The sequence below is a fragment of the Acromyrmex echinatior genome, chromosome 2 (assembly GCF_024713525.1).
Source record: "Acromyrmex echinatior isolate Ae372 chromosome 2, ASM2471352v2, whole genome shotgun sequence".
NCBI lineage: Eukaryota > Metazoa > Arthropoda > Insecta > Hymenoptera > Formicidae > Acromyrmex > Acromyrmex echinatior.
The window spans coordinates 20746646-20773481 of NC_141853.1; the positions used below are offsets into that span (position 1 = coordinate 20746646).

At 36.6% G+C, this 26836-nt stretch overlaps 1 protein-coding gene and 1 long non-coding RNA gene across 4 annotated transcripts; one reads left to right on the top strand and one right to left on the bottom strand.

Moving 5' to 3' along the window:
• Window positions 1–472: 472 nt before the first annotated feature.
• On the bottom strand, window positions 473–26339 carry Hil (peptidase hillarin). 3 transcript variants are annotated; one of them, XR_015544028.1, is made up of 13 exons: window positions 26009–26339; window positions 18407–18882; window positions 13274–13535; window positions 8284–8400; window positions 7846–8018; window positions 6311–6554; window positions 5709–5935; window positions 4729–4950; window positions 4484–4633; window positions 3635–3824; window positions 2899–3156; window positions 1844–2326; window positions 473–1742 (listed from the first exon to the last, which is right to left on the bottom strand). XR_015544028.1 is itself a non-coding variant. In XM_011052054.2 (12 exons), the coding sequence occupies exons 2-12, from the start codon at window positions 18748–18750 to the stop codon at window positions 2015–2017; spliced, it is 2466 nt and encodes an 821-aa protein (XP_011050356.1). In that variant the 5' UTR covers window positions 18751–18882; window positions 26009–26339; the 3' UTR covers window positions 473–2014. The 3 variants fall into 3 exon arrangements, 2 of the variants coding, with proteins under 2 accessions (XP_011050356.1, XP_011050355.1); XM_011052054.2 differs by having other exon boundaries at window positions 473–2326; window positions 13274–13502; XM_011052053.2 differs by having other exon boundaries at window positions 473–2326.
• LOC147910624 (uncharacterized) lies at window positions 8412–15200 on the top strand. Its single transcript, XR_015544029.1, has 2 exons — window positions 8412–12457; window positions 12973–15200. It is a non-coding gene; the product is annotated as an uncharacterized LOC147910624 (long non-coding RNA).
• Window positions 26340–26836: the final 497 nt, after the last annotated feature.

Consider the following 26836-nt stretch of genomic DNA (forward strand, 5'->3'; position numbering starts at 1 on the left):
CAGCTCCTTATTCAAGTTTGTATGAAGCCATATACTTGTGATTCATGAAATTTAAATTTTGTTCTTTTACCGCAAGATGGACGTACCGTTACGTTTGTCATGCTCGATGGAATAAGTGCAACGGGTTGCTGTTTGACAGGAAGTTTTGCGGAAATTAATTATTTACTCTACTGAATTCTTTGTTCTTAATTAATTATTTACTCTACTGAATTATTTACTCTACTTGAATATCTTATCATTTTAATTACCTGCGTATTTCTTAATTTGTCACAAACGATCTTGAGTAATATAATAAAAAGAATATTAATTACAGTTTTTTTCTGAAAACTATCAATATAAGGTTTAAGAAAATTTGCAAAGAATATCGTTATCTTGATAAGCATACTTAAAAAAAAAGATTACGCAATTGTATGAATATCGATTAATTGAGATATTGGATTTGTGATAATCGATTTGTTGAAATAAACTGAAATTATTTTGTGGAAATCAATTTATTAAATCTTTATACAAGAATATATGAAATTTTATTGAAAGTAACTACAGTATATAAAAAAATTAATTTACATATTTATGAATGTTAATGGATAACAAAATAGACTTCGTAAGCTCGAGTTACATCTATTACATAAGACAATAATGTGGGAATTCCTTTCGTGGTTAAAATTTTAATTGACAACAAGAAAGATTAATATTACACGATTAACAAATATATACCTTCTTCTTAATTGTTATAAATGACATTTTTGCTTGCATAGTCGACAGTGCGAATGCTATCCTACCGCTAAATAATTGTATGATTGCTACTCGGTTGTGCGAATATTATTATAAGGGATAATATAAAGTATAGCACCTGTGCATTTTTCGAAAATTACGACTTGCAAATTTACCAATTTTAAAAGAGAACACAGTCTAATTGTAAAATAAATAGAATCTTATAGAGTAATATAAAAAAATAGAAATTAAAAAAGTAGAAGAGTAAATTAAATAAAATTGGACGAGTGCTTCCTTAAATACAATCCAATATTCTTTATAGATAACAATACTTTCCACAAGTCGTAATGATGTATACGTACATTATATATACAGAAGCACTTTTTCGTACATAAAATATATTATATTTGCTTCGATCTATACGCGTTACACGCTTAATATGGATTCGCAATCGGGAACGGGATATAACAGGTAGTATTGAAAATAATGCGGTATTAGCGATAAATATGTGAATCGGTGAGAGTAAAGCGGAGGTGAAATTGTTATGACGGAATCGCAGATCGTAATAATTTATTCGCTTGCGTAAGAAAAGCATGATTGCGTCAAAGCATCATTATACAGAAGTACTAACCCAGTAAATAATATAAGGGAGCACGATCGTAAGCGCGTCCCAAATATACTGAATAGAAATCGCGTTAAACCCGTCCATTTACTTATGAAAATATTTATTGCTACTTGAGGCCCTTCGAAAAATGTCTCTCCCGCGTAAAACTAAAATTCCATAGTTAGTTTTACATTAATAATTATCTCCCAGTCGTAAGCCTACTGTTAGACTCGAGGTAGCGGAATTGCATAAAATAGTCTTTGAAGAATGACGTAAAACGTCACTGCTTTCATCATTGTCTCTTCGTTACCATTGTCACTCGACCGGCTTCTTTACTCTTTTCCCTTTGTGTATTCACGACAAAGTGTCATTAATTTATCATTAATAGTTGATCCATTTCCGGAGAACGTTGCACATTCTCTGTTTTCTAAAGATAGAAACAAGCTCAATATGACAAGCGAGAGTTTCGGATTATAAAACAGTTGTGATCGTTTCATCGCGATAAGTACGACAGTACATTCATCATACCTGCAAAATATTTCACAATCCGCTTTCCCAATTTTAATTTTCCAAAAGAAGTGTGTCATTCGTCTTAATAAGCACTAGAATTTCAGTCCTCGCTATTAATCGCCATTCACAACTGGAGTAGAAATTTTCGGATGAAGCTGAATTTCAACAAGAACACCCGAGGTGTTACTCTCAATTCCTCTTACTGGAATTGATGAGATACTTGCAACAGTGCGTGAGTAGATGCTTTTCGCCGGTGACGTCGTGCTGAGCGGTGGGTGAGGCCGTGGATTCTCTGGTGTAGACGTCTAGACCGTACTGACCCTCTTCGGGGAAACTTATGGAGAAGGTGACTACGTCATCGTCGGCGATAGAATGCGTCACGTACTTGGACAGACGCTTCTCCTCAATCCCGTTCTTGTGCAGGGTCGCCATGAAGTCCGTCAACGGCCTCGACATGCGGAATTGAATCTCCAGCTCGCGCCCGGCGAACACCAGAGCTTCCTAAAATCAATAGATTGTGCGATTGTGAATCGCCCGCCTGACAGGTTTTGATAAAATCGGAAGATTCCTTTTTCTTGGCCAATCTTTCTTAACTTTTCTTTTTTTCATCTTAGTACTTTCATACGTGAGAGAAAACAGCGGAAAGGAAATTTATTCTTGTGGAACTCTCTGATTGTGAATCGAAACATGAAAACTTTTGCCTTACGTGAAACATTAACAAGTTATATGCTATACTCGATAGACTTGAAAAGTTTATTATTTTTATATTTATTATATTTTACATAGTACTAGAATCAGCTTAATTTTTTTGAAAAAGAAAAACATGTAATCAAATAGTTTTCTTTTTATTTATATTAATAATAAGTAATTATTAATTATTTAAAATTATAATGTTAACATTTTATACGCATTATTACACAATTGATATTTTGATTTCATCTATTATGTGGATATGTTAAGGAAATAGAAGTTTGTATATATTTTTAAATCACTTTTTATAATCTACATTAATCGATTTTTGTCCTAAATTAATTGTATAGTAACGAACGAACTAATTTGATTAATTAACGTACCTGATGAGTGATGGGTATAAGACCAAATAATCTGGTAGCTTTGGTGGGACCCCATTCCCCACTGGCGCAATCTGGCAATGGTACCATCACTGTCTGCAATTCTTCACATGCGATTTTAAATTTGCAGACACTTTTGAATTTCATCGGTTCACCGGTCAAGTATTCCTTCGGCGTTACCGCATTGGCGAATATGTCCAAAAGAAAGGATCCGGAACACGGCGCGTGAACTCGAAACGCGACTATATTTCCCACAACCGACTAAAAAGTTTCAAATTTGTGAAATTTGTTTAAGTATTGATGCGCATTGCGTTATTCTCATCTTCTTATTTATTTTAAATTTAGACGAATAGAAGAATGAAGATCTTTCATACATGCGACTTGATAGTTAATCTTATAAAGTACAAAAATAATAGAAAGTTCTACAAAAATTAGTAATATACAATATCAGAATATATAATAATAATAATTCGTCTGTCTTTTTTTATATATGTATACATATATATATATACACACATACGTTTTAAGAATTATATAAATTAAAATTAATTTTTTTCTGCTTCTTTCTATTTTTTAATTTTTGAATTAAGCATTTAAGTCTTAAAATAGGCTATTAAAGAGAAACATATGAATTACTTTATATAATTTTCATAATATTTTATAATCAAAGCAACGCGATTCAAGTCACTTGACATAAATCATTATGACATTAATACAGAGGCGACAGATATTAATTTACCTGCATGACAAAACGCTTGAGCGACACACCGTCGTAACCATCGCCATCGTTATCATAAAACTTGAGATTGTAATGAAAGATAAGGGATGATTGCATATGTGCTGGCATCGCTATCCTCACGGTTGCAGCACCAGTGGAATCCGTATACATAACGGCATTTGTATTCGTATCCGGAAAGTAAAGGCCGTACCTGTGCACGCAGAATTTATCCGAACGGTATTTTCGCCGTGCAACTTACGGTCATTGTTAATAAACCACCAATCTCACCACGCTTGCGAAAGATAGTCAGTTTAATTGCGTGTTCTAACGGTCTTTAAACGCGCTTCAATGGACAGATTTAATTTGTTAAGACGTGATATGCTCGAAGTTGTTATTACCTTTGCTTAAGGACCTCGCACTAATTATATGAAAAATTAAATCTCGATGAAATGAGATAGTTTTGTTGTAACTTGTAATGAACAAAAAATGTTATATACACATTCCTCAAATAATGAATAATTCTTATGATGCATCCAAAGTGATTAATTACGAACACAAAGTTTTATACTTTTGATGTGGCTATCTATTATTTGAATCATGTGTATACATATATCTTTGTTCATTATATTATACGTATGTGAAAACCACCTCATTTCACTGAGATCCAATTTCCCATGTAATTAGTGCAAGGTCCTTTAAAGCGATGTGAAATTAATGGCAGTATATAAATTGCATGGAGTTGAACAGTGCATTTTGCGTGAAAAATGAATCATGAACATTACAATTAATCTACGTAGATCCAGCTTTCTCTCTTATTCCTCGTATATTCCGTAAAAAAAAAAAAAAAAGAAAACAGGAATGTTGCCTTACCTGAAGAATAAAGATCGTACGAAAGGCAATTCCTCAAAATCCTTCAGTGAAATCGGTTGTTTAAGCAACTGCCACTCCTCTTGCAGAGGGAAGAATTCGTATATGAATTCTCGCGGATCCGTCAGGAAGTAATGGTCGTCGTACTCGTACCTAAGTGAAATGTCTTCGTGATCACATCGATCGTTTTATTTGCACACGCAAATGCTGCAATCACGATACCGGCGATAACTTTGGAATGTCGTTACCTGAGGCTGTCGTTCTTAGCTTTCGCTTGACCGGGACGGGGAACCTCTTTGGCATTGACGAGATGTCGTGCTCCCCAATTACACTGGACGAACCGCCATGCACCTGCCACATACACGGCGTTCCAGCTGTTCCGGAATCGGTTGTCCTCGAAACAAACGCCCGGTTGGTATCCCGCCGATTTGCTGTAACCCTTGATGACCACGCAGTGCAAACCCGCATAACTGCATTCAATGTTATTAACGATTTAGATACCATTAATTGAGACGAATGAAACATATGAATGTCGAACATTTCGATAATTCTCAATCTCTCTATATATTCTGTATTATATGCATTTTAATCTCACGTTTCTATCGCGAGTTTATCGGAATGCAACTAGTAGTTATAATAATATAATAAAAATAAAAAGTTTATGTACACATCAGCTTTCATGTATGATTACTCTTTAATATAAGATATTTTACATTTTTTTTATTTATGGAAAATAATCTGCATTTATTAAATCCATTTATTATTATTATTTTTATAAAAATAAAATTACGCAAACTCTTTTTTCAAATTTAAAAAGCATGATTTATATTTTATTCCACTAAATTTATATTTCAAGGAAACATGATTAATTGCACATGTAAATTTTGTAAAGTAGAGTTTTCACTGTGCATCTTTATAGAAATTGTTTATATAAGATATATGTACACGGAGAAAATTTTTTCTTAGAATTTACCTTGCAAATATGGTAATCATGGGACAACATTGTATTTCAAAGAATTTTATGTAAATCTCTCTTATTCACTACTCTTAATAAAACTACAATAAAATATATAAAATAAGTTTGATTAATTTTACTGAAGTGCATGGTAAAAATCTTTAGAACATTGTATTGTATCACTATCTACCAAATTTTCAGGATAAATTTTGAGAGAAAATTCTTTTCGCGTATCATCTATTTTTTGTAATATTATCATTAGCATGCGGTTACCTGCACAATCGTTTGAATAGAACGTGGTAACTTTCCGTGCCGTGTTTGATGCCCCTCAACAGACCCATGGGAGTGTCACCCCGTAAGTTTTCATCAAACTGCATAGTGTTCAGATTTTTCACGGTGATCCATCGGAAAATTGTCCTCGCCTTTTCTATATCTGATCCACATCTGCTCACCAACTGTCGCACTAAGTCGGTGAACGTTTTTTGATCTTCTTGGGCTACCTAAGAACAACACAAGATAATGTAAATCACTTAGTATGAGTGAATCTTATAAAAGCGACGTTAAGAGTACGATGTTTAGTTTGGTCGCTTATACATACAATCCAATATGAATAACATCTCCAGAAATTAGATGTATTATAAGAAAGGAAGTAAAAACATTAATGTCGGATTTTAAGATGAAAAAAAATTTCTCAAGTTTAAATCCTTTTAAATAAAACGCAAACGTTAAACTAAATAAAACGTTATATAATGTAAAAGATGACAGTGCTTTTAGAATACTTGCGATAAACCGTATATCATAAAATCTTGTTCCGGCGACAAGGAAGACTCGCGAGAGGAAGCTGGCGCTGAAAGAATTCCGCGGTGAGGTCTTACCGAAATAGCTATCTGATCCATGTCGGCAAACTCTAGGGGATCATTGTAGATATGGTACTTGGCGAGGGCTGGAGGCTGCGGGGGTGGCGCGCGCGATGGATAAGGCGGAGGCGGCGCTTCCTGAGTATAACCGTCTCCTTCGTCAAGGTATAAACTCTCCTGTAGCATGTATTCGCTTCTCGCTTCATTGATCAGCTCCAGCATCTCCGAGCTCTGTTTCTCCACCAGCGCGGCGGTTGCCGCCCTATAAATTGATCAGGAGTAACGAGGAGCTTTTGTGTTCAGCGCGAAAATCCGGCTTCCCGGTTCGCGAGCGCCAACGCACGCGAGCTTGTTTATCGTCCGGAAGAAAAAAGAAACCAAAAAGTATATAAAGCTGAAGCTACCGCGGTTCGCAAACGTGTTGCACGCGTAACTCTTCCTCGTGTTCTTTCGTAAAATGCATGGAATCGATATTCGTAATCTCTTTTGAAATTGTCGACTGTTATAATATATCGTGTAATAAATAATGTACAAATTACGAATTATTGTACGTATAAAGTATAAGAATGTATGAAAAATTACATCGACTATATATACACATATATGTTTGAAAAATTCCTAGACAAACATTTTTTTAAATCAGCGAATTCAGATATTAGCTTTTATTTATATCAGATTTCTATATAAATTTCTTTTTCTTTTTAATACACGCGATAGAACGGCATACAATGATTGAAAGCTTATAATAAAGATATCATTTTCTAAGAGTGTTCAAATCGTGCCTGATGTCTCAATTATTTCGGAAATTGTTTCAAAACTCTAAATAAAACGAATTGACAGTTTGTCTAGAGACACAAATACACAACAATGTGTATTCCACACAAAGCCAGGATTATCGCAGTTCTTTGCTAAACAACTATAGGTATAGTAATCCACCCCATATTCATCTGGCAAACTTCTTTTCATTTCTCAATATAAAATTGCGCTTAAAAAGGAAGTTTATTGAAAATATATTAGCGATTCAACATGGAATGCGTCAGCTAAAGATAATTCCAAAAGAGAAGTATTATACACGGAAAAAATGATTTGCTGAGATATCAAAAAATTTAGCAAAAATTTTGTTCTTTCCGTGTAGTTTTCAATCATTGTATCACGTTCTATTGTATGTATCGAAAAGAAAGAGGATTATACAGAAGCTCGAATTAGTGCTGATATTTGAATTCAGGGATTTTTAGAATTTTTTTTTCAGGACTTCTCAAACATGCTATATATATATATAGAGAGACATCCAATTAGTTAGACAAATTTTCAAATTTTTTTCGATTTTATGTATTTGTATCTCCCAACGGATTTATTACAGATACTGAAATTGTATCTGTAATAAATCCGTTATCAAATGTTTATTGTATCGAGTATACCAGATATTTCTGTTATCCTTTACGCTCGATAATTACTTTTTTGTTTAATGAAATAATGAATGAGCCGTGATGTAAGTATTATTTCTTTGATCTAAAAGCCAGTTGTAGGTATCGTATTAATTACATAATAAATACCGTTCGTGTTCCAGCATCTTGCGCGTGAGACTTTCCTTCTTCTTGTCTCTACGTAGAGTCATGTTCTTCTCCAGATCCTCCTTCTCTTGCTGAAATTGTTGGGTTCGAACTCTTCCGCCTTTTTCCCGTTCCCACCTCGCCGACAATTGCTCCAGTTCCTTCTCCCACTCATCCTTTTCAAACCGATAATATATTGAAATTTTACTAATATATATTATTTGTGATTAACAATGTATTAGGTGTTGGAATTAATTCGTAGCGTTTTTTAATGAAAGAATGTTATTTATTTCACATGAGCATTAAAAAATACATTAATGAAAGTACTTCCCATCACTTGTAAAACGCTACGAATTAATTCCAACACCTAATATTAAAAAATTAATTTGTAAAATGCAAATCGCATTACTTTTGTTACATTCCGCTTTAATCATTACTTACTCGGAATTCCTCGCGAATTCGTCGATCCTCTTCCTCACGATGATGCGCAAACTTTCGGTATAAATCATCTTCTTCTTTTCGGTGTTTCATCTCGAGACGCGTCTGTTCATCGCGATCCTAACGTAGTAAAAATGAAATATTAAGACCTTAATTCTTCATATCTGTACTTAATTTCTACTCGATAACGGTAATGAAAACATTATAAAATATTGTCGTCTATAGCTCTAATATACTTTCTAAATGCTTTGGAGTGGAATCTCACTTCAAAGAATGAAAATTGAGCCAGTCTTGAAAAAGAATGGCTTACTTTTCAATCTTTAAGAGTGAGATTTAATTCTTTAAAGTGACAATTCACTCTAAAAGTTTTAGAGAGTAAGCATTTTATAATTTTATTGTATAACGATGTATTAAAAAATACGCATCGATGTACGATAAATATATAATCTCTTATAATTTATTAAAATATATTTACATAAAGTATTGTGTAGAAATTTAAATTTTGTTATATTTATATTATATTATGTAAAAATTATATAAAGTATTACATTTTGAACACTTCGCGGCGCACTGTTCTCGGTACTTGTAATTTTAAAAGGCTAACGTATATGATTGGCATGTTACTATTAAAGATTAAAATGTCATTATGTGCCAGGAAATATTCCGTTAGTCGTAAGAAGATGGGGTTCGTGGATATAGTTGGATGCAATGAAACGTTTTTTAAAACGCCTGCAGCTCTGGCCTTAGAGGTGGGTACTCCACTTTTTGTATAATTTACTTTCACGTCGCGTTTCTGCTTTCATTCGCTTCCAAGAGAGTCTCTTCGTGGGAGCGACAACCCGCAGCTAGTCGACAAAAGTGAACTAATCCTCTTCCGGTGTATTTTTTCAAAAATGCTACGAGTTGTGCTTCGCGATTCTTTCCGCTCGTTGTAGTCCGGAAATATTAATGCAATGAAAATATGAGTAAGGGAAATGTTACTACTGAGGGAGACAAATATGTTCTTTTGAAGTTGTGCGACGGGATTTCTTCAATGCCATCTTTTCAATTTAATTTAAGAGAGAAAGAAAGAAAAAAAAGGGAGCCAGTAACGGTGTACCACATGTAAAAAATTGAAATCCATCTCAAAGAAAATTGATATGTTTTATGAAATCTATCGTAACAGATTTGTTTCGGAGTAGAGTAATATGCATTATATAATATTTTTCTTTGATACTTAGAACGCTAACGAAGTCTACGTCGTATTTATATCATAATGATGCATACCTGATTTGAATAAACGCAATTAGGCTTAATGAGAAGACAGAAAAAGACACATTTTGCATACTTAAACATTGTGTTCTCGTTCAAAATGTAATTTTAAACATACACATATGTAACTTAAACTGGCAACAAATTCAATGCTACCTGCATGGAAAATATACTAATGCAGCGCAAAACATAAGAAATAAATATAAGACAAGCATACATGTTGGCAAACCTGCTCGCGACATCTTTCAGTAAAAAAACTCGAGATTTCAGCTCGAGATTTTCCTGAAATTCAAGGCTGTTTTTTTTTTAATCGTGTTTTAGGCTTTCCAACGAAAGTCACGTTATGCTAGAAGCAAATGGAAGTCCACGCCTATGTAACGTAATATTTTAAGTTTTTAACCGTGCGCGAGGCAAAGGCGAGTTTTCCGCAGAGACATTTTGATTCGTTGTGAGTTTTGTTTGCCGTTTAGAGCGTATTCCCGGAAATAGGACAACGGCCTTTAATGGATTAATTTTCCCTAAGCGTTTACGCGCGGAGGCGCGTGAGAGACGACGGTCGGGGCTACACACGCGCTATCCCTACTAGCTCTTTACGCGGCCCTGGCAACGATTCTCTAATTAGCCATCAAGTGCAGAAGTACCGCAAGCGGAAATAATTCTACTTCCCGCCCCCTCGCCTCGCCTCTTGTAGACGTAAAGCAAGCCTTCCTTCGCGTGCAAACGGCGCGGTAGCGGCGGCGGTACATCCCAGCCCGACCGGCGCGGCGGTTTCACGTACGGGGGAAATAAGATGACGGTGTACACGCGTTCTTCCGTGGTAACGATTTGAATAATCATGAACGACAACTACGTGCGTCGGCACCGAGCCGCAGCATTGTTCTCGCATCCCAAGGAAAACGCGCGACAAGCGGAGGAGTTAATTCGCTCCGAAAGACCTTTACGTGTGCTTCGGTGCATCGTACTTTGATCGATCAAATTATTTAATCCACAGTTGTATCATAATATCATATATTTCAAGATTACATTTATTTACGTTTACGTAGAATATTTATATATTGTTTACGTGATTTTCACGCGAATTTTTTTTCACGTAGACGATATTAGTAATGAAAATTGTTATAAATTGAATAATGCACTGCGGAAGGAAGTAATTAAGTTTTATAATTGTTAATATATTTGATTTTAATATTTTGACGATAAAATAAATAAAGATATATAAATGAGATAGAAATTCTGAATAAAATAAGATTTTAATCAAATCCAATTTTCCAAAGCTTAAGTTTTACTTTTTTCTATTTGATACCCTTTAGTATCTTTCACACAATGAGAAGGTTATCAAACCTTGGATCTCGACAATTGGATAAAAAAAATTTGATTTCGTTTAGAAAATTGTATCACCTTAATCTAGACTTATAGATTTAATCCTTCAGATGTTTAATCTTTATCTCTTTATAGTAACTTCTATTTTTTTTATATTGAATATTCATTGAATTTTGTATTATCATCGAGAAATTATTAGATTCTCCGAAATTTTCTCTCGATTCTTTTTAAAAAATTCTAAAACAAGTGTCCACTTTAAATTGAGAAGCAGAACACATGTGCATGGTACCATTCCCTGCTCATTCTACACCAGTTTTAATCGTGTGGTTCTTATTTGCTTGACTCGCGACGGAGGCTGACATATCGGAGTAATTGCGGTCGTTCGATCACAGTCACGCGCAGCGATCTGTTACGTGTCCCCGTCGTTCCTGAGATTCTCGGAGCTGTTTCACCAATTAAACATAATGGCGAGGGTCGCGATGTCGGTGCGAAGAGACTCATTCGCCACGTCACGTATTTGACTCGAAAGAATTATCTGCTCATCGACAGCATGTGTGTATGTGTGTGTGTGTGTGTGTGTGTGTGTGCGTGTGGGCAGGGTGCCTAGATCGTTCAGCTATGTCGTCGGTAGCATGAGAACGTAGGAAGACCTCCGCGATACAGCGATACGGAACAAATGCCGGATAAATCACGCCCGTTGATTATATTCCGCCGCGGGAGAAAAAATCGTGATTGTCTCGTAGCGCAGTTAACTACCGCGCTCGTATTGTCATCGCGCGATCGTCATAAATTTTCGTAGGACGATGGAAAGGACGCAGGAAATCGCTGTGATTCGATCTTATTGGCCGATGCCCACGCCGTTTTCATTCGCGTAAACGCCATACATAGACCGGCCGATGTCTAGCTACGTAAATAAGGATCGGCCGATCGATCGGCGACGGCGGCAATCTGAAACGCGCGAAAGCGCATTGAGAGAAAACGCGGCCGATAGTGGAGCGACTAGCGGCTCGGCCTTATTACTCCGATCGGCGCGGCGCGCGGATGGGAAAAGCGGTAATCTCATTTTCATGTGAAGTCCGTTCTCTCGCGACGGTTCGCCGCATTCCTACACCGCGCCAGTTGGACGATTATTCGCGTATGGGAGTCACGCGGCGACGGTATGTATGCCGGATCGCGTTCGGAAATTCGGAAATCCGCGATCGGAGGTTTCGCGGTTTTGCCAAGCCAAAGCCCAGACATTGAAATTCGAATTCAGTCATACGCGACTTGCATCTCCGATTGTCTCTTGTATTTAATTAATTGACTATTAATTGAGTATTTAATTAATTGATAAGGCAATGTATGGTATTTCCTTCTTTAGCGTATTAAGATAATTTATTGACATAACGTGTGATTATTACACGGACACTTATTAATACTATTATATCATCTACGCGATTCAGTTTTTTTCAATTCAAACGTACAATAATTTAATTAACAAAATATGATTAAGGTTAATATATTTATAAACAATATAATTAAAAAACCCTATAATTAAAAAACAATAATAAGAAAATACGGCCAGAGGGAATAGGTGCTATAAATCGTACGATGTGCCGTAATTGCCGTAAGTACAATATTTTAAATTATAATTCAACTAATAATGTCTCAAGTTATTTAAATGTCTTTCTGTTGTTTAATATATTCCATTCTAAATAATTAGATTGTTTCCGTAAGCATCATTTAAAGTTCTTTAGGAACAAAGTCTAGAAAAGATACGCAACATAATTTAAACCATAGTTTAATAAATCTGTACAAATTAGCCAAGAGAAATCAGTCGCTGGCAACTTTAGTGCTAAACGTAGATCTTGCAAGAAAATCAGAAAAGCCGCATCCGCATGCCATTGATCTGAATTTGATTACTACGGAAGTAGCTGGCGGCCTATTGTGCGTATTTTCGCTCATGCACACAATGCATCTCCTTCTTCCCATTTGCCCTTGTTTTCAGGAAGAAGCTAATAATACCAGCGGGCGGCATATGCGCGCAAAAAGTCAATTATCGCGTCGCCATTGTTCGCTTTTCTACGCGCTCCGAAATTATCATTGCTAATTCGCATTATTAATTAACGATTATTTTCGCAGACCTCGCCGCGGGGAGGAAATGGGGACTGCTGCATCCGCTCGGCGCGGCGCAACAATCGCCGTGTCTCCGTTTCGAAGATGCTGACTCGTGATCTCCGTGGAGGAGAAACGATTTTCCGGTTCTCCAGGAAATTGCGTGTTTACAACAGCGTGTTAGACGCAATCGCTTAGCTAGCTCGCGGCGGGCCACGCGCGTGTCGGAATAGTAACACTCTCGTCCTTATACGGCGACGACCATGACGAGAGCGCGATTACATCAACCGCGGCCGAGCGGCGAGCGATCGACCGACCAGTGACTCACCAGATAATAATCGATGGGTTTCTCGCGGGCCTTGCTGTAACCCTTCTGTAGCTCGGTCTGCTTGAGCGCATGGGCGATGTGCAGAGCGCTCGCGTCGAACCTGCCATACTGATAGCTGCCGTCCCCCGAATAATTGTGATTGTACGGCGAGGAGGCGCCGCCGGTACCGCCGTGGATGCCATCGCGCTGGGACGAGTTAGCCGGCGGCGAGCCGTGCCCGTTCAGGTGCCTGGCATAATTAGGCGAGTCTACATTATCGTAACTGCAACAGAAGCGTGCACACGGGTCTTCAGGGGATTGCGAGGGTTCACCGGGCACAGGACCGCTCGGTGAGGTCCCCACTACGGGGATCGAAAAGCGATAACACCTTAACTCTTTCACATTACCGAGAGTAATGAGATTAGTCCCAGGGCGACCCCCTCGTCGTGTCCCGATCTCGAATAAATTACCTTCATTGCCGTGTTTGTGTATATAAGACTAGCATATGAAATGTTAATAAAAATAATGTTGCTTAAGAGAAAAATTGATTAAAACGAATGAAAATGTACTACTTGTCAAAAAAGAGTAAAAGTATTATAGAATTAACTTTTTTGCTGCTCGGAAAGAACGATTGTGCTGATCTAAAAATTTAATTAAATGCAGATCTGTGAAAATAATTTTGTTGGACCATCAAAATAATTATGTAAAAATACTAAGCACGACGAGCAAAAGGTTTTGACATTCTAGCAACCAATTTGGATGACGCGGTTTTATGTAATTTTGATGGTCCAACAAAATTATGTTCAAATCTACCTAGCTTTTTACGTACTTCAGCAAAACTGTTCTTTTCGCGCAGAAAATCAAACTGTTTGGAAAAGATTTCCTTCAAATTCCACTGTGAGTTAGAAAATTTGAACTCGAAGAATCTCTGATTTTCTGATAAATTCTTGAATAAAAAGATAGATTTGATTGCAAAAAAAGAAATGTTGAAAAATTCTATGAATTTTTTAATATAAACTGTCACATCTCTCGGATCTGTTAGTTTAGTTTTTGAAGCAAAGATTCTTTATGTGTATATTCTAGCAAGTTAGTAGCAAAAAAACTCCCAAGACAGCAATTTTCATGCAAGCCGTATTAGTTGTTGTGCAAGTTAATCCGCGATATTGCATAGTTTCAAACTTCAGAAATTCTTCCTACGATCAACTTTCTTTTCTTGGATATTGTGGAAGTAAGAATTTCGTGTGCAATACACGTATGTGCTGCATAAGGATTAAGAATCGCCGCGAGCGACGTTAGTGTCGGATGATAACGGAATAAAAGCGAACACTTGAAGGTAACGCGGTGTCCTTGATACCGCGAACGTCGCTCGTTACACGATGATGCCGGCAAAGAATCCGGGTCGATGGATTACGTTAACCCACATATCCGCAACAATCGCCACTTCAACTCCTTCCCCTCGCGCGGGGTTTGACCTATAATTCCGGATAACTGTTATAATACGCGTAATAGACGCAATTACTGCGACGCGAATCGCATTGGAATTAGTATCGTGGTTAAACACAACGAGTTGCAATAAATAAAAATCTCACCACTGGCACTGGCGCGATAGCCTGTGCTTGTGAGAATTTAGTGTATCGCTTAAATGAATGTGTTACACCTCTCTCACTCGGTCTGCTGGCTTCATTCGCTCGGGCAAACGAAACCCATGCTCCTCTTTCCTCTCTTTTTCTCCTTCGATCTACCTTTTATTGCATTCGTCCTCTCTCACTGTGATTATCAAGCTATGCAGGCTCGCGAGAGGTGGGTACAAGAAAACTATCGGATTCGCCGAAACGATCGAGTCAATAATCGCCTATTAAACGAGCCCCAAAGAGGATTTCTAAGGAGCTTTTTTAAAGAATGTGGAAAGTAGAATGTGAAATAATAATAATTTTTCAACTTAAGAAAATGAATTCAAAAGAAAATTGTCGATAGAAAATCACATTGGATCTATTAGTTTAGTTTTTAAAATAAAAATTTTCTATGTTTCATATAAAATTATCGATTAAAAAATATTTAGATATGGTACAGCATGTTTAATACTCCTTTAAAATTAAAGGCAAATTTGATATTTTAGATGATTTTAAAAAATTATTCATGCTTCTATAGTTTTAGAGGAGTTTATAGTTTTATCTTTTACCACGCTTTACAAGAATTTTGCTAGCAAGTAAGATAATTACTTGACAATAAGCAATTTCGCGAAAATTGTTCAAGAATTATCAATCTCTCGGGTGATTAAATAATATATATTGACATATGATAAATACATATTGGGGAATCTATAGAAAATATGTAAATATAATGAAAGAATATAATATAAATATAATCAAAAGTTCGAAAGTTAAATAACAAGAACCCGAAGGAAAGCTCCATCGGCAAGAAACTCATTGTATGCATGTAGCCGCGAGCGTGCGACTTTTGCGAAGCGATAGCCATAAAAAGGCACACAAAACGCATACGTGCGTGCGCGACGTTGCATTGAAAGATGTTAAAGCAGGCAACACGAGCAGACGGACGAGTGATTGAAATAACTCCAAGTAGTCCTGGCAATATGCGACCATGACAGCCTTTAACGCGAATATATGCACGTTGAACATGCGTTTCTAGCAGGAACTAGATTGCAATAATAACGTGCGGATATGGTAGTTACGTGAGGCGATATGGGCAGCGCGTTTCTTGCAATATCGCGATGTTTACTTAATCGAATCTCACGATCATGATTTCTTAATATAAAGCTGACACACTGAGATCAGATTCATTTTTCTGATAGCGCAAATGTAATCCTGTTGAAAGTTATTCTCGTCAGAACGTGGATTTCTTTCCTATTTAGAAAATATTTCCCTTATTACAAGTACGTAAAGGATTTCTTGATCCTATATTGACATACTAGCTTCATATTGACTCTGCTTGCTTTGTAAACATGTAGAACTTAGTCCTTCGAGAGAGTTTCTCATAGTAACAAGATACTAAACTAAATACTTCAGTTTCATGTTACGTTTATGAAAATTATTAATTTCCCTCTTTTCATCTAGATACTGATTTTTTTTCTGCTGATTTCGTTAGAGAGAATGTCCTTAAAAGTGTATAGTTTTGTAGAATCTACTAAAACTTTTAGTTAACTTATCTTATATGCTTCGCTTAAAACGGTCTCTATACAAAGGAGCTTAAAACTTGCTTATCAGCATTCAGGTTAAAGACCAAGTAGCATTTGTACACAAAACTGTTTGACTATTCGACTATCCAGACCTTCAGAACTTCATTTCAAACTTCGTCGGATTAAGGCTAAAATAGTCTTATTGCATAACGATGGAGTGAGGCATCTGATACAGACAAGAAGACCGTGAGATGACATAGACTCAAAGAATGCATTTTTACGTATGACTAACAATTTTCGCGAAATTATGTGTCAAATAATTATGTCTTTCTCGCTGGAAAAATTCACGTAAATACAAAGACAAAAGATAAGACCTCTTCAAAATCGTAAATGCATGAATAATATTAAAATCATCTGTAACATCAAATTTGCCTACTAATTTCAAAGGAATATTTAAACATGCTATATATGAGAATTTTTTCTTAGAGTTTATCCTAAAAATATGATAGTCGTGCAACATTGCATTTCGAAGAATTTTAATGTAAAGCTCTCTCATTCATTTAACAAAACTACAATAAAGTATTGTATAAAGTAAGTTTGATTAATTTCACTGAAGTGCATGGTAAAAATCTTCAAAATATTATATTGTACTACAACTACCATATTTTGTTGATAAATTTTAAAAGAAAATTCTCTCCTTGTACCAATGTCTAAATATTTCCTATTAATAATTCCATATCAAACGATTTCGTATAATTTTCCACTAATTAAATTGCAGATTTAAAATGAAGAATTACCAAGGCTATGAATAAACGAACCGTGACAGTTATACATGTACGTATTTTTCGCGAAACTCGATTTCGAGACATCGAGCTATTATTTCCAGCAGCATTCGATCTCGATCGGGAGCAAAGGGAAAGTGGAGAAATTAGACACAAATTCTACGAAGCGTGCCCTCGGCGTGTCCTTAGTATCAAAGCTATTAAATTAAATGTTTTGTGTTGTTACGTTTGGGTTTTTTGCACAAAGGAAAGCTTAGCGAGAAAAGATACAAGAAGCATGAAACATAAAACTGAGAGCGGTGGCCGACACTTCCTCGCGAGATTACTTTTGCTAATCGACGAAATTAGAATACACAGTGACGCGCGCAAGAAGCGATGGCACGTGTTACAAAGTATCGCATTGTTCTTTAATATAGGAAATTGAGGTGAAGAGCCTAGCTTCGCGCCTATTTACGATTCAAATGAGCTCGGCTGAGAGCGTTACGTATTTAAATCTATGCAGCGTTCTACAAACTTGAATGACTCGCGAGAACATTATTTGCCGAAAGAAAACAGATACGTTCACAAAGGGGCATTTAAAGAGCCATTACACTACGATTTGTTATCATAGGATAGCGCCAAAATTACTTCTGATATTCTCCGAAGAGAATAGCTCTTGTATATACAGTTATTACATTTTAGACGATAACGGTACTGAAGAAAAACATGCATGGGCTTCGTTTCGAGCTTATTAAAAAATTTAATTTCGTTAATGCAAGTTAAATATTCTAAGCGTCTCTTTCGCCGTTTATTTATTGACTTTTTTTCGTGGGTTGAATCATGTATATATTATAAAAAGAGATATTATATTCCATAGTCATAATTTAACGCAACATGTAAAAGATAAGACAGACGCGATATATAAATGCAAATGCACTAAATTTCTGTCTGTATTACGATAAATTTTTAATTATTCGAGGTTAGATTGGACAGAAATGAGCTTGAGATAACGCTTTACACGCAATGTTACGCGTGCAACAGAAATTGAAAAAAACGCGATATATTACGAGTTTCATAAATATCATTTTAAATATTTGATATTATATATACTGTGTGTATAATAGTGTGTGTTGGATTTACGTTAAAGACAGATAACCAGAGCATACATCCCGTGCATACAAATTGAAAATACAGATTGTTAAAGATTAATCATAGAAAACGAAGTTATTATTTAATAGAAAAAGAAATACAGTCACTCACCAAGATGGATAGACGCCGCGTGGCGACGCGCCTCCTGCCCTGATCTGCTCATTAACATAGCCGCTTCTAGGTACATTAAGGGCACTCCTGATACCCACGCTAGATCCATCTAGAGTCCCGGGTCCGGGTTTGGGCACGTGACTGCTGCAGTACACCTCTTTGTCATTGATCGTATGCTGATTGTTGTAGTAAGTCTTCAGGGTGAGCTTGGTACCGCAGATTGCGCACTTGAAGCAGCCAGCGTGGAAAAAAGTAAAGTCCTTCAAGGGACCCACCCTGTCGACCTGGTAAACGGTCTGAGCGCATCTCAGACACGTGCTCTCGTAAAAGTTCGGTCGATACATGATACCCGCCTCGAAGGACCGCTTTGGCGAACAAGTATCCTCTTCCTTCACCGGAATCCTCCGGATCTTCGTCCTGATCACCGCTCGCTGCAGTCTTGTACGGTGCAGTGTTTCGCTCTCGATCCGTGCGACCTTGGAAATTAAAGGCCTCGATCAGGGAATAGAGAAATTACCTCTTACCGCCAGGATAAATACAAGGTGACGCCGGCGAGACGAATAACTGGGCATTACAAGCTATTTAGAGATCGGCACATGACTCGCGTACATTTCTAATTTCTCTTTGATTTTTCTTTCAAAGAAAATGTCGCAATTGATCTAGTCTCGATTTCTAATCACGGAATTTATTGTGCGAATGTGAAATTGAATTAATTAATCATGCGTTAAGTGAATCTGTTACGTTAATGCATGTTTCTACTGCAGTTTAATTTTAATCTTATTTCAATTCTTTATCTTTTTCTAGTTTTAAAAATTACAAAAAGATGAAAAATAAGTTGAACTGAGATTAAAATTAATCTGAGATTAAAATTAATATTGATAGAAATTGCTAATAAGAATTATGATATGTTTAAAGAAGAAAATATATACGGATGTAATTATTTTTATTTAATTATACCGAACAGGTATAACTGTTTGAAATAAACAGATAAATATGTTAAAACGAGAGAATTTTTACTTAATTAATTTGAGTGAAAATTGAATGGAAACGGATGAATATCAGGTTTACGAAGATGCATTTAATTTCTATGCTTCTTACATATTATCTGTATTTTGTTATTTGATACTTTTGTACTTTCAATTTAGAAATGTTTAAGTAAAATCGCTGCTATGTGTTTAATAATCTCTTTCATACACCGGATATGAATACGCGAGATGCCGAAGGTGGGAATCAAACGCACGTGAAGGAATTATACGCAATAATTAGTTTGCAACTGTTAATTACGCCAGCAGACTTCTCAGCGTTCGTAACACGCGAATGTAGCTTGCTTTACGCTCCAATTCGACAATAGCGAGTTTTCTTCCCGACGAGCCCAAATTGCACACCGTTATCGCGTGCGGCTGCTTTATCGTGGAATTTCTAATTCTATCGGTGCTCCTTCGTATTGGATGCGTTGCCAAGCACATCGAGAGTTTTGAAAGATAATATCCGTAGTAAGATCTGAGAATGAAGATATACGGGGCGAGCCTGAATCGCCGACACTTTCCTGTAAAATTTTGCAACGAAACATTGCCAATACTTCATGAAGTGGGCGACTAAAGAAGCAATTGCATCATGTTTAATGACAGTGAATATGACTACGGTAACGTAGTCGGCGAGATTTTCCCACGTATCGTTCAGCTGCGAGCATTTAATAGAATTTCTACAAGTCTCAACATTAATATACATCTATGAATCTGTTAATCTTATCATTTTAGTTTTTTTTTCTCATATATTATAATATTGATAATTATATGTTATTAAATGCGCTAACACAGTTGCACAAAAATCTAAAGCCATAAATACAACGATAAGTTTAAATACTGATAGTTAAATATAAGAAGTAAATATTACAGTATCATACTCCAGTCGACATTCTCTGCTTTATAGAAAAATAATTTATTATTGATACAGAAATTTATTTCTTTTTAAATTTATTTGCTTGTGAAACAAATTCTCAGTTGACAATCTTTTGTGAAACCGAGTTATGGAAAAACACAGTGTAGCTACCTAAATTGACTGAACGCACTACTTCTTGCATCTATCTGACCGCAATGCTTTCTAAATTCTTATAATACCGCCATCATAGCGACCAGCAATCAAATAACTATCATTTAGGATTCAGATTTTACAGGCACTAAATTATTTCTCAACTTTCCCTCATTGCTGAATAACATTTTGAATAATTGAATAAGTATTTAGATAATTAATGAGGTAAAGTTACTTAATTCATATATTTTTGCACAACCATTCTTCTTTTTTATATAATAATATTTTTAATATATTTTTTATATAATAGAAAATGAATAAATTTATGTATCGTAAAATAAAATTAAAATAAATAAATATATTGTGCACTCTGCTGTAAAAGAAATATTACAACAAAAAATCAAATCTCTATCTTAAATATGAAAAATAACAATTTAATCGGCTATTAGAAATTGCAATGGACTTCGCAGAAACGCTCACAGCAAATTCTTCGGTAGGGACAATAGTACTTGCGACATGTTATTAGTAACGCATTCATGAAACGCGACACGTGCCTAATCTCTGGTTCCCCTTTTCTCTCATGAAATAAGGGTTTTCCACAACCAATTGGCGAGGTCATCGGCCCCGTTTTTTACTTTCTAACGAAGTCTTTGCCACGATTAAATCAAATGCATGCGATAAAAGCAATCGCGATCCCGGTGATGACGTACCAATGGAACATATTGGAAGGTTCCTCTTTTCGAAGAGTGAGTACGAGGTGCACGCCGCCATATCGGGAGAAAGCATTTTGTACGTACGTCGCCGTGCGTATCACGGCCCTCGCATCGCGAGAGTATGAGCTAATTCTTTGTAAATGAGGCCATGGTGTGTATGACCTGTTCTCGGATAGTTCGTTGACTCTCGGCAAAATCCTGTGCACCGAGGATACCGTCGTAAAAAATTTGTTCATGATCACGCTGGACTTATTTTTATATTTAACTCATATTACACATTCCAGCAATATTGTAGCAACATTGCAACGTTCCAGCAATATTGTAATAATATTTAAAAAATACAGTAATGTTGTTGCAAGCTTCTGTGCTGCATGGGCGAATGTTCAAGGAAACTATTACGCCGTGCGACAGCATTTTTACATATGAAAAACATATGAAAAACTCATATTTTCAAATTTGTGAAAGTAGAGATGAAATCTAGTACGAGCGTGCGTTTAATTTGGCAGTATCAAATCGTTTGCGGTTTTTGTGCACGATCGAAGTTTAGAGGAGGTCGGTCACTTTGTCTGCGACGCAAGATAAAATTTTACGATTGTCTGAAAATGATATATTTCCATAAAATTATGTATTTCCATGTAAAATTGATCGTTGAATGAGAAAACAATTAAAGCGATTGGAGTAAAATAAAATGATTTTGCAAAATCATTTTATTTAAAAAAAATGCATTTTTAGTCAAAAATCGCTGAAATTATCCTTTTTTCGGCCTTTCTGATTTTCTTTGTGAATACTAATGAGAAAATGTATTTTGACTTCATTTAAAAGCAACATTTGTTACTCGTTTTTCTAACAAAAGGAAATTAAATTTCAAGTTGTTAAAGTTAAGCTAAATTTTAAAGTTAGAAAATTTATTAATTTAATCTTATTTTTGCGTGTTTCCGTGCGAGCATAGCACGATAATAGTAATTACACGCAACTTCCGGCACGTATCATAAATTCGGCACATAAGACATAACAAAATAACTTTCAAAATCTTCCACCAAGCTTTTCGATATATTGCGCGAATATTTTGGCGGCGTATATAAACTACACAAATAGCAAAAGTTATTACGATATGGACATTGCATTTTTCTTTTCTTTTTTAATTTTTACTTTGCTTCATTAACATGTTTTACTTTTGTTTTAGACTGTTCTGAAAATGCTCATAACACTTGTTAGCATTTGTTTAACATTTGATAAAGAACAAGGATGAAATAATTCATAAGTTGTAAGTCTGAATCAGATTGCGGCGTTATACATAGCTAACTTTAAGAGAAATTATGACTGCTTTTATAGAAGAATCGAAAATTTTGAGTAATTTTTAATTAAAAATACACATTTTCCTTTATTTCCGTTTTAATTTTATCATTTTCTCATTCAGCGACTAATTTTGTATGAAAATACATGATTTTTAGACAATGGTAAAATTTTATTTTGCACTATGGCCGGAAATAACCTGTTCAAATGCACATAAAAAATGCAAACGATTTGATATCGCCAAATTAAACGCACGCTGATACTAGATTTCATCTCTACTTTCACGAAAAATTTGAGTTTTCCATGTATGAACAAAAAAATTTATTTTTACTGCACAATATTATTAGTGACATTAATTAGTAATGATTCATTTGAACTCTAAACGAAAATTTTTGAACGATTGTACAATGTGTACAATTTTTTTGGAATATTCTGATTAATCAGAATTTCGGTTTATCACAATTAGAATTTAGTAAATTTAACCAGAAAGTTCTGATTCATTCATTTTCAATCAGAATTCCAGTTAATCCAACCAGACATTTTTCTCGTTGTGCAATTTCGTACACTTGGAAATCGACTCTGGATTCATACTTCGCAATTTCCTTTCGCATCTTCTCTGTTTTTCGAGTATCGGATTCTCATTTTGCCAGATACTCGATGCGGTCGTTATCGTATATGCGGTTCGAACTATGTCGCTCGAACTTTGTCGACGAGCTAATGTTTATGCTTGCTACCATCGCGTTGTACATAATCCAGCTAGTGGGTAACTGGCCTCGGCGATGGAACTAATAATGCGTAATATTGATTATGACGTAACTGTGCCCGATAGTGTCTTGCATCGAGTTACCCGCGATACCTATGGTTGCGCACAGGTGTAAGTCCTGTTATTCGCTAATAGAATATGATAAATCGACCCTGTCATAATCCCCCCGCCCGTCTCGTGCAATTTTTGACACGTCACCGCGCAAGAGCTACGTTTCAATCGGAACGATCATTTTTGTAATGGAATACTGTCCGATTAATGCCCGTATCTCTGCCCGAGCGAGCGTGCTCGCTTCTGTAACGAAAATCCTTAACTCGTCTCATTAAGTCGCACATTTTATTCCGTGTTCGGCGTACTTCGGCGGAAATCATAAAATTCCCATAAATTTCGCCGTCACGAACGACTTTTGCACGAGTGATCGCAAGTATGGAGGGTGACTCTTTGAAGTCTCGATTTAGATGATGTGTGGGAGTCTCTCGAACTAACGTTTAAGTGAACGATGTTAAAGAGAACGTGTTTAATCTTGGAAAAATTGACAAATATTCCTGAACAAGGTCGTTCTTCAACTACTTCGTGAATTTGAAATTCTATGTTCCATTTACTTTCCGTTTGGCTTCTGCAGCGATCAACGGCAGTCGGCGCTTTGGGTACATCGAGAACAGTGACTCTCCGAATGGAATGCGACCGAGGCGGTACGATTATGGCGAATTGCATAACTCCGAAGCGAGGAACGGACCGCCGTTGATGGGATGGTCGCGTAATGGTGCGTTGCTCCTTTATAAATTATGCGATCTTCCGGCGATCCAAAAGAGCGATGCGTCATTTATCGCGGCGCTCGTTACAAAAAGCCCGATGGCGTAATCGCACCTACACGTACCCACGCAATCGTGATTCTTGAGGCTTCTTCGTTACCGATAAAATCCGCTTCGGTACGATGAGCCGAGATCCGGAATTCGGAGTCGACAACGAGATGGGATCGAAAGCGGCGATTTTAGAAAAGTATAAGGAAGAAAGCGAGACGCCTGTCGGAACTTTATATAGCGTAACGTAAAAAAATTATTTTTATTATTTTATTTATGACATTCCTCGCTTCGTTTATTGTGCGATAATGCTCGTGTCCCCATTTTGGTCCACCTTCTTCTAGGCATTTATGCGAGCCGCACGCACGCTGTGAGACACGAGAAACTTTATTATGAGGTAAATCGCAGGGAATGCGGCCGCGACTCTCGTTTCGGATATATAATATGTATACGCGGAACGTTGTTTCGTGAAAACGACGCGATAACGGAACGCGTCGCGTAAATGAGGAAAGAAATATCGTAGCATTTAATGTTATAATTGACAGATTCATATCAATTTTTTTAAGCAATACTCAAATTTTATAATATAACGCAAGTTTCTAGATATTGCTGTTAAATTCATTATGTCCAATTTGAATTATTTTTTATCATTTGTATAAATCGCCTCTGCTCTTATCTAATATATCGTTAATTTGACTAAATGGAGTTAAACAGTTTTACACTTAAGAAAATGTATTAAATTTGAGATTTAAATTTCTTTTATTATTTACTAATTGCATATGTTAATATGAATGATGTTTACTTTGAAACTAATCACAGAAATGGATTGATTTATGTTTTAACATGAAAATTAAAAATAACGAAATATTATTTAATTTAAGGAATTAGGTAGTTACCATTGTTCTTTCGATATCTAACAGTGTATTATGTAAGATTCTTATCGTATCTATAAATATGTAGTATGAAGAAATTTGCCGCAAAGAAACTCATGAAAATGATGTTGCCAGTTGTATAGTTTTAATGTCCAATTTCTACCAATGTAGGTTAGCTTTAATCTCGGTTTAACTTACTTTTTATCTTCTTCTATTTCTAAGAATTAGAAAAAGCTGAAGAATGAATTAACCTGAGATTAAAGTGTATTTCTACATTGGTAGAAATAGGCTTATATGGCGTAACTAATGTAGGATTAGATAAAAGAAGTACATTGATTATCATCTTTCATGGTTGAGATATTAAAAATATTAATTCCATTAGTATTTATTAACTTAATTGAACTAATAACGTGGATAATTAATTAAATTGTGTAAAACTCGACCGTTGTTTGTAAGAAGTCTTTCATATTCTTTTCCATTTGATTTTCAATGTAAGAAATATATCCAATTCTACGAATTTTAATCTTTCGGTTTTCCATTTGGAAAATTATTATTATAGTTATTCGGAAAACATTCACAAAATTTGATATGACAGCGATGCTTTGATCTGCAGTATTTTGAGCTCGCAGCGCGAATAAATATCAATACGTTCATTCGTGCATGACGTATCCATGCACGTGTCCTAAATTTGGTTCCACGATACTCTCGCGACAGGTTCCATATCAGCTATCGATGCTGAATATTGAATAATTATTAAAATTTAGTGAATAATGTCTCTAGAGAAATTTCCCCATTATTCATGAAGATCTGCAGATAGGCTCGACTTTCTTAAAATCTTCCATGAAATCGTTTAAATATTATTAGATTATCTAAATGACCGTGCCATCATGAGAAGTCCTAGAATTGATACACCATCATCAAAAGACAGACAACTATTAATCACACAGATCATTTAGCCAATTACGAATAATGATACTCCTCACACTCATACACAATAAATTTCTACATGGTCATTTGTCGAAAATCACAGAACCGTGGAGCGGTAATTTCGTTCCGGTAAAAGTGGAGCGACTCTTGCTTCTCAAAAACGCGAATACATTGACTTATCCTTATCCTCGAGCAGCGATACGTACGTCCTCATAATCCTCGCTTCAGCGTCATTCACGAGCAGTCTCGATGACTTCCGTGACTGCCAGGCATGTCTCCTTCTCTCGTCTGGTCCTTGGTATCGCCTTGAGCGCGACTACTTTGCAGCCAGGTGGAAGATCGCAGGTAATGACGAGCCTCGAGCACTACGTAACGATCACGCGCGCGATATCACTCACGGTCCCCTTCGATTTACCGATTATTTCCGTACCGTGCATCGAAATCACCAAGCGAGCGCCTCGCTCCGTTTCGCGAGTCCCGCGCGCGCGCGCGCGTGACGCGGACGAGGAGGAACACGAAGAGGGAACGGCGAAGAGGAGCGGCGAGTCAAGCGGACCACCGATCGAGTCCACCTGTTCACCAGCGATCGCTGCGATATCGATCGCTACTTGTCAACGAAACGCCTCACGATCGGGATCCCGGGATTCCGTTTCAAACTCGCCTCGTGGATACCACCGTGTACTCTCAGGTGTACTCCTCCACGAGTACTACTCTCGCGCGATTACACGCACGACAACCACTTTCGACCTTCCAGCGCGGCGCGTACGAACGTCTTGGGTGACACGGTTTCGGTCGTCCGCCACCTGGAATGAGGTCTTGGCACTAAGCCAGGCAGCCTCGCGAGTCAGATCGGATCTGAATATCCGCCACCTGCCTCCGTCGGCGTTCCAGGAAGGTCTGAGGTGAGAGGAACGGCCATTTTGAGGCACCAACGATGGATCGGCTCAGGTGGCGCTACAGTTGGAGAACCAACCTGCGTCCTACCTGCTTCTTACCTGCGTAACGGTCACTCTCCCGTGTGCACTCACCTGGCG